At 37.6% G+C, this 9374-nt stretch overlaps 1 protein-coding gene across 1 annotated transcript; it reads right to left on the bottom strand.

Moving 5' to 3' along the window:
- Positions 1-277: 277 nt before the first annotated feature.
- Positions 278-9270, bottom strand: METTL6 (methyltransferase like 6). Its single transcript, XM_026842582.1, has 6 exons — positions 8859-9270; positions 7575-7954; positions 6171-6305; positions 4754-4924; positions 3186-3327; positions 278-537 (listed from the first exon to the last, which is right to left on the bottom strand). Exons 2-6 carry the CDS (start codon positions 7851-7853, stop codon positions 389-391), a joined length of 876 nt encoding a protein of 291 aa, XP_026698383.1. The 5' UTR covers positions 7854-7954; positions 8859-9270; the 3' UTR covers positions 278-388.
- Between the last annotated feature and the right edge of the window lie 104 nt (positions 9271-9374).

Raw genomic sequence — 9374 nt, forward strand, 5'->3', positions numbered from 1 at the left:
ACCATTATTAAAATACCAAGGCAGCTTACATTATACCACTCACTGAGTCTGTTCCATTCCCGCATCTGAGAAATTCTACTCAGAAGTCCTACAAGTACTGAAAGCAGATGAAATACTGTAACTTTAACAGGCCACAAAAAACAGAAGTGAGAGGAAACACAGGATACTTATTTAAAAAATAGTTTTTAATAAAAATGGAAACAACAGTTGTGATACTAACGAATGAAAACTAGTGCTTAAAATTAACCATATTTAGTGTGCTTTACCTGATCCTTCAAGTACTAGATGCAGTAATTTCTGATTTACCAGAAAGATGAGCACACACAAGGAAAAACTACGTGCTAGTTACCATGTGAAACAAGCAGTGCTGTTGCTAATCAGCAAGAACTTATGTCTTACTGAAAGGCTTTTGAAATTTGCTTTGAAGAAAAACTCTTGGAACACGCAAGTCTTCTTTCCTATTCACAGTTTCTCGCTGCACATATTCATTGACCACTTGCTCGTATCCCTCAGCCTTGAAAAGCTGAGACAAGAACTCTGGAAGAGAATTAAAAAAAAAACAAGATGAAATATTACATTTAAGCTATTTTTAAAACACTAGTCAGCATTTATATAAGCATATGTTCCTACGTGTTACAGCACGAAAATCACACAGGCCTTCAGATTTCAAGCTGTTTTATGCAGACAGACTGCTGAATAAAAGTCAATACAGATCTCCTTTAGAAACATCAATCTAACCAAAACAGCTTGCAAAACTGGGGCTTAAGCTAGTTACCCAGTTTAGTTTCCAAAACTCACCAGGTCTCTTATTTTTATTGAGTCTCGTCATCCTCCTTGTGACTGATGCCAGTGCATTTTCACTTCATGCAGCTGATCTTTGCTAGCTGAATACATTGCCTGTTTAAATATTTCAAAGGTAATTCAGCCTTCTAGATGCATCTCTGCTTGAGGAAGAATACCACCCTACGTTACCAGACATTCACGTGCCATTGGCAAAATGGCAAAGGAGATACGGTGGTACCAAGCCTCCACTAAGTCAAACAAAGTATTTTCCATAAACAAAAGAATCTTACTCAAAGCATATTTCCCTTAGGGAAGGTAGAAGTACCTCACAAACAGGGTGACCTACTCAGCAGAGAGGGCTGCTCATGCCACTGACTTGTCATGTTAACTAAAAATCATCCCTTTTCCTTTCCTGCACCTTGTTTCACTTACTCAGGCAGTAATTTCACAATAAATTTAAGCCATTCTGTACTTGTGCTTCTTGATAGAAAACAAAGACATGCCATGTTTACATTGCTCAGGGGGATTGGCTCAGTGAAACAGCTGATCGTGTAGGTACAGGAACCACAGCACTAGAAGGGGTGGGGTGTTGAGGAAAGGACACTGAAACCACTCACTTTGACAGTAGTACAGGCTTATCTATGCCCATCATAAAGCCACATGCGCTGGTTGTAAACACAGTGTGTTCATGTAAAATGGGGGATTCACATCAACGAAATATAAATAAACAGCACTTAACTGTGGACCTATTGAAATCTCATTGCGAGGAAGTTGCACATATTTCATAACACGAAATTACAACCATCCATTCGTCCACAAACTTAGTATTATTTCAAACAGTGGAATGGATTTTTTTGCCATGGAAGAGGCCCAGTGTGTTATCTGAGGCCAGGTAAACTATAAATAAGCATTTCAAATCATCCCATGCAACAGCTACTTGGTGTACTAGCGTAGTGCAAAACAAATGAAGAATAGCACAGGTTGCAAACTGCAGGAATTACGGGAGTCATGTTTCTAGTAACAAAAGCTCAAACATTAAGCAATATTTATATGAAAATCAGCGAGATGAATGAGATCATAATGATGAAAAACGGGAGCAGAGGTGGTCCATGAGGCAGTCACAGACCAACCCAAGGCAAAACAATTCCTAACATGAGCAATATAATATAAATTCTCTCTTTTCTCCTTCCTTTCTCTTCCTCCTCCCTACCTCAATTCTTCCCCCAAAGCAAACATGCACACTAGCAAGGAATTTCTCAGTCAGAAACAATTCTAACACACCATAAAAATGGGATTTAAAATTCCACAGCTAGGTCAGTCTCTTAGTTGTTCCCTTTAGCATCCATCCTCTTTGTAAGAGCTAATTGTTTAAACAGAACTAAAAATGACTCAATAACAGTTCTAGAAATGCTTCAATGAAGCTGTAGCACAGCCTGCATTATCTTAGATTTCATCATTGTTCTATAAAGAATAGGGAGAGCTCAGACAAGATTAATGGGTTTTATATATCAGAAGCAATTAGGTAATATGTCATAAAATATGAATAACATTTACTTGGCTCCAAATCAGTCTCTTCAGTGGCTGTATTTGGCTTTAGACTAAGAACAAAGAGCCTCACAGAAATAAACACACAGCTCTTATTACACAGTGCCCTGTAATTTATAGGGGGAAGTAACGGTTCACTAAAGTTTAGCATGAGGAGCTGGGAGTTAAGAAGACAAGCTATAATCCCAACTCATTGTGAGAATCTAAGCAAATTCCTTCATGTCTCTGTGCTTCAAATTCTCCACCAGTAAACTGCAATAATTACCTTCCTTCCTAAGGCATTATGAGCACTGAACAAAAAACTGTTTAAATATTGTACCACATGGAAATGTTTTTTGCATCATCTTTACTAAAATAACAGAAGACAGAGTGACCACAGCTAGTCAGTGTTATCTCAGCATGATTTGTGCACAAGCTTCTCAGCCCTGTACTCATGGTTCTGCTTCAGAACTCATCGACTTCTTCAGCAAACCTCATTCTGCACACCAGGAATAGCCTTGCAAAAAGAACAATGTCAAGACAACTGCTTAGTTGCTTCATGAAGATAATCAATTTTGTTACTGAACATTGGATTTTTTTCCCTTAGATAACAAACCTGGAATGAAATCCAGAAATTCAGAAACTGCTGCTCTTGGCACATTATAGCACATACAAGAAGCTTGTAAACAAGAAAGTGCTCCAAAAAGTCCTGCCAATCTAAATACCATTTTCCTTCCAAAATGGATGGCAAATGAAGTACACCACAATTTTAACATTTCAATTGTTTAAAACAAAACTTCCACGGGCATGCTGACAATTCCCCAAAGCAAATTTCACCAGAAGATTCAGAAAAGAAAGCACTCTATAGGATGTCTTACCTTCAGTAAAAAAGTATGATCTTGTCCCATCTTGCCTAACATAAAAGTTTTCTCCAAGTTTACTGCCAGATTTAAACCTGAGCATTGCATGATCATACAGTCCATAGTCTCTGAACAAGACACACTTGCCTGGTTTCAATACCTGTCACATAATACATATATGCCTTAATAAGGTAAAAGAATTTAGCCATATATATTTTTTTTTAATTTGTATACATACACACACACATATAACTAAGGCAAGGTATCCTAACAAATTCAATACAGAAGTGATATATATAGATATATATATATAGATATATATATATTTTGAATTAATACCCTGTGTGACAAAAAAGTTGTATAAAAACTGCATTAGTCTGCTCTTAAAAATGCTTCCCCATGAACACTAGACTACAAACAGTTTTAACACACTTGTCTGGGTGCTGATCAGCTAAACAAGCTTTTTGCAACACTCTTCAAATAAAGAGGAAAGAAGAAAATAATACAGTTTAAAAAGAAAATAATACAGTTTAAGAAATAAAAAAGGAAAATTTTTAAATGGTTGCAGGTTTAGGTTGGTTGTTGTTTTTTTTTCTTTTTTAATTGCTCTTTGATAAAGAAATCAAGCCATAAAGAGTTTAAAATTTAGAAATACATGGGCATTGGCCATGCTGACTTAAGATATTTGATGCACGCCACTTTCCTCTTTCCTACCTCATCAAATGCCAGCTGTATTTGTTAGAGAAGAAAAGGAGTACATGCCACTTGCAAATTTGTGCAGAAACCTACAAGCGAGTTAAATGAGCCAGGCATCTCCACAGAGAAAACAATAATTAGCTTTTTCATGCGCACGAGCTAAGAATCAATCCTGACTTTGGAAAACAGCTGGATATATACCAAAAGATCTAACATCCCCTTTTCAAACTACTGATGATAAAACAAACAGGTCGACTGATAATATAAATCCCCAAATATACACATATGCATAAATTAAAAAAAAATATGTGGACTATTTCCCTCTGTAGTCAATATATGACATCTCAGGGAATTTCAGAACAATCACAATTCACACTGTTTAAACCACCCTCCGGACGAGCCTATCCTAGTCTATGAACTAACAAAGGCAGCCCAGGGAGACGAGTATCTCTAGATTAATGTTGATCTCTGAACACCCCACTTCTAAATCACCACAGATCAAGTGTGTTTAAGAATAACAATAACATCCTAACTGTAAGTCACTGTATGATTCACTGTCATTGACACCTGATAAAGACCGACATTTCTGCAGTTCATAAACATTATTTGTGGCATACAACCTAGGAGCTCAAGTCACAGGTTCAAAATACCTTCTCATTATGTTGACTGCATTAGCTCAGAATCCAAACAACCTCACAATAACAAGAGAGAGAAAAAACATTGTAAAACATATTTTAGTCCCATACACTAGGTGAACTAACTAAATACAGCCTGGAATATAGCATCAAGAATCACCATTACAAGAGGGGTTACTTTCTCAGAAAAATATTGTACTTTCAAGCTAAAAAGAAGGAAAGTGCTTTAAAGGCTGTAAAATCAGCTGGTTTTACCTTGTAAATGTTCTTCAAGACAAGATGCATTTTGTCGGGGTGAATGGCAGAAAGTACAAATATAAGTGTGACAACATCCACAGAATCTGGTGGAATATTTTCTAGAAGATCATCTTTGGTAAGATCACACTGGAACACTTTACATCTTTCAGTACTGTACAAGGCATTTTTCTAGGGAAATTAAAGAGTATGCTTTCACTGAAAATTACCAGCATTTGTTATTTCAAAAAAGTAAAAAAACCTTGTGAAACTAATCAGTAGAGTGACACAAAACATGGCAAAACATGGTGGCAAAAGAACATTAACTTCCATCAGATGACTAATGCAATCAGAAATTCTTCACTGCATACCACAATAATGAAACTACAACTACCAGAATACTCTGTTCTCAGGAGTTTGAGAAGGAATGTGTGTTAAGACGGTTCAGAAAACATACCATTTCTGTTTTACTGCTGCTTCTACTCTTTAAAAATATAAAAATATTATTAAAAGAAATTCTGTATTACAAAGTGATTGAAGTACAGCTCTTGAGCTATAAGTACACTGTAAACAGTTCAAGTTCATGTCACATAATCTGCAGTTGGGCTGTTCTAGCCCACAGTTTTGCAGAGTAAAAGGAAACCTGGTCTTGGCAAGAAAGAAATTCAGCAAGAGCTGTGGAGGCAGACACCACCAAGTCATCCAAAACCCAGGGTACACACTCAGCCCAACCTCAGCTTGCAACGCAGCAGTGGTATCCCAGGGAGCTGCTGTCCCCTCTCCTGTTTGCTGTACATATATCTTACCATCTTTCCCATGAGATATGCAGCATGTATCTTGTGGTTGTCCCACAAGAGAATGCTTTCAAATAACAGATATATAGAAATCTACCTGTGATTACAAACTTAATAAATCAGAAGACTTTTAAAGCCCAAAGCCCTCACCAGCCTTGCTGGAAGACTTAACTTCAGACTGCATTACCACCTACATATGAATAAGCATCAACATACTATTTCTATTCAGGCTACAAATTTCCCTAACAATAACTTTCACAGCCCCGTTTTCAAGATCCTCCTTGAGACTCCCTCTGTACCACAAATATCAACAGCAAGCTTCCATGCCAAAAAGATTTGCTTGCACTGCACAGTGAGCAGAGACATAGTAGTGCTCCCCAGAAACACAATCTTCACAAATCATTCAAGTAATATACATATATTACCATAACACTACGCTGAATTTGACGCTGAAAAACTAGATCTTGAGCAATGATTTGGCTTCTTGCACAGGAGCTCCACTAAAATGGACCAGTCTCCCATTTTTTGGCAAAAGCTATTCTACCCTTCTTAAAAAAAAGGGAGGGAAGTCTGTCGTTCCAGTCATTTGTAATTTCAGATGCTTCTGAAGACAGTCTAAAAGAAGTTCCAAATATCACACCAACCTTCACATACTCAACAGCTCTAGGAGAGAAATCACAGGCATATGCAAAAATATTCAGATCTTCTTCTAAGAGTGGAAACAAGCAGTTCCCAACCCCACAGCCTGCTTCCAGAATGGTCAGTTTCTGATCTGCAAACTGGGGAAGAAGAAATCCAAGATAAAGCACATCATTTTTGTTTTCCTCATTATATGAACAGAGACATCACATTGTTCACTCAACATATTAAAAGCTATAATCAAATCTAATTACCACTGATTCAAAAACCAAAGTAGGCATCCACTGGATAATCTGACACTACAAAATAGAAACCTTGTGTTTTATAAAATTATAAATCTTTTTAGAATATATTAATATTTCCTTAGTCATTTACCCCTTAAGTAATCAACAGATTGTTGTACCATTTCTGTCGTGTCTTTCATTCAGCTATAATGAACAACAGATGCATCTGGCTATTCCCCTTAATCATGTTTTTCAGTTAGTCTGTAATTTTGTATGCTTTTCTTTAAAAAGCATTCTGAAGTGCACCAACTTGTATCTGAAAATGACACCACAGAGAGACAAGGTGCCTATTTAGGACACAAAAAAAACATTTCAGATTTCATTCTCAGTATCCAGTATGGGTCAATTATAAACTGAAACCGAACTGATGCATCTGATTCTGAGGTGGGATCTTTGATATTAAGAGAAACTACACAGGGCACTGCAAACTTAACATGGGACAGTGATACAGAGAAATAATCACTTTTCTTGCAAATTATTTACTTATAGCAACGTATGATGATTTCTGAACATTGTCTAAGAATCCTTCTTGTCCATACTTGTTCTGTGGATTCAATGTAGCTTACCAGATAGCTTGGGGATTGGCTATGATAAGAAAGTAGCAGGTAGCCGGGTGGTATGAATTAAAAGGACAACTCACCGATAGCAGAAGCAAAGCCCAGAATGGGCACTTAGACAAACTTAAACTTGAACAAAAGGACTCAGAGATGCTATCTAGAGAGGATGATCTTGCCGATTTAGGAAGGAGATATCTGGACTTTGCAAACAGACACAGTGAAGAAAATCAAGTACTTCACCCCTCGAATAATTATAATAATCACACCTATTCCCCAAGATTATTGTAATAACCCCGCCCTTCCTAATGAATATGTATGTTTTGTTGTAATAAATATTTGTCTACTTGCCAGAGACGGTGTGCAAGCTTTGTGGATAAATCCCCTTGCACCTCGGTCGGAATAAACATACCTGCTTTATAACTCTTTCTGAGTCGTAGAGTTTGTTTCTGCGCACCAACAGCTCTTACCCTAATGGCTTTGTTATAAGTATTATTAAATCATTTAGAAACAATCAATCCCATCTTTTACAGAGGATGGGATCTTATTTTTATAGATTTATAGATCTCACCTCCCGACATGCTTTTAACTCTTGAAACTCTCTGGTTGTCCAATGTCTGTCTTTGAAGAAGTTGGTGCTGTTTCTTTTGTAAAACAGATCCCAGTTCTTCTGTGCCTCTTTCTCCAGTTTTAGTTGTTTGAACTCAGACACCAAAACCCGGTCTTTTGCCAGTCTCTCAGCTTCTTCTGGGCTAAGGATTCTTGCACTATGGGTTTTTTTTTGTAAAGCACCATCTTCAGTAGATGTTGTTATATTTAAGCAATTCGCTGATGCCTTTTCTTGGAACATCCTAGATTCTTTCACACAAATATGAATGCCAAAGACCCAAAGTTGTGGGGTTTTTTTTCTTTAGTGTATGCTTCCATCACTTAGGTAAAATAGTCAAGGATCTAGAAGCAGAAGAAAAAACGAGAAAGAGTTACAGTGTGCACTTACTATGATTTTACAGTGACCTGTCTTACCTGATGGACTGCAGTACCATCATATTTCTCTTAATTTCAGAAATTCGCCATCCAAACTTAACAACTGCGTACAACATCACATTGATGTCAAAGTTAAAAGAAGATACTTAACAGAGTCTGCTGTTCTTCCCGCTGCATCCTAGAAAGCTACTTAACAAAAGAGATGGTGCTGTTCTAAGGTTATTTTCACTAAAACTGTCTTTAAAAGGAAAGCTAGGGCTTTGTTTCTTGTTAACCCCAGTTAGAACACTTCAGAAAAGTCATAACTGAAAGGTGACATTTAAAAGTCCTATTAAAGTGGATGAAACATACTGTATTCATGTTAGCATTTCTTCTTCCAGCTCACCTCTGTGAGAAAACACTGGTGAAAACATCAGCATTTATAACACCACGTCTCTCGAACAAGAGACCAAAACCAGTACTGTGGCCAAAATGCCCACAGCCAGCTTTCCACTGACTCCTCCTGAGGATCCACACCAATTTTAACGATTACAGGTAGTTTCATTTTCAGAAGTTAACAAAAACTGAGCAATTAAAAGAGTTCTGCATAGGCTGGGAAGGGAAGGGATTCAAATCTTTGCTGTTAAACTAGTTCTGACTCATGCCTTGCCACAGACATCCAGATCCTGGATGATGGCACATGTGAATTAAATTCTGCATGGCCCAGTAATGGCGAGGGAAGCCAAAACGTGCCACTCGTTTATGACCATGCCCAGAATCAGGCATTGGTATCGTTTACCAAAACAGAAATGAGAAAAACCTAACAATATGCATCCTAAAGAAAAAAAAAAAAAAAAAAAGGAAAAAAAAAAAAAAAAAGTACTTCACTTACCTATTTATCTTACATGATACAAACACAAAATACAAACTTGTGCAAAGGACCTAAAGAACTGTCAAAATTTTGTCCAGCTTCACAGAAGTCAGACACCCCCTTTTCCTTTCAGAAACAACACAGAGAAGCAGGTTGCCTTGATATAAAGTCTCCTCAATAGTATAACCTCAAACAAAAGCTTAATCACCAGATTTTTTTCGTATATGCCTGACACGCTACAAAAAGATTAACGTTTATATTTCTTCATAGGACAAGCTAGGAAAAAAAAAAATAATCCGAACTAGTCCTTTCACTGACCCATTTGCTCCCAGAAAAAGCTGAGGCGGGAAGTTAGCACGATGATAAGCACGGTTTTAACAGCGTACGTTTAAGATAAAGAGCCTTTTAAAGGTGCTTAATCCAGCCCTAAAACCGCAAACAGACAAAACACCTCTACGCACGCCCCCGCTCCCCGCACAGGGAGAGCAGCTTCCCGCCAACAGCTGCTCCCTCCGAGGGGCCGCGGCCGCCGCGCTG

This window comes from Athene cunicularia, assembly GCF_003259725.1.
Source record: "Athene cunicularia isolate RWA chromosome 2 unlocalized genomic scaffold, athCun1 chr2_part1, whole genome shotgun sequence".
Taxonomy (NCBI): domain Eukaryota; kingdom Metazoa; phylum Chordata; class Aves; order Strigiformes; family Strigidae; genus Athene; species Athene cunicularia.

Coding starts and splice junctions, on each gene's coding strand:
- METTL6 (XM_026842582.1), bottom strand. CDS start 7,853: ATGTTCCAAGAAAAGGCATCAGCGAATTGCTTAAATATAACAACATCT. Junction 6,306..7,574: donor AGTTAAAAGCATGTCGGGAG/GTGAGATCTATA, acceptor CTTCTTCCCCAG/TTTGCAGATCAGAAACTGAC. Junction 538..3,185: donor ATCATACTTTTTTACTGAAG/GTAAGACATCCT, acceptor ATTCTCTTCCAG/AGTTCTTGTCTCAGCTTTTC.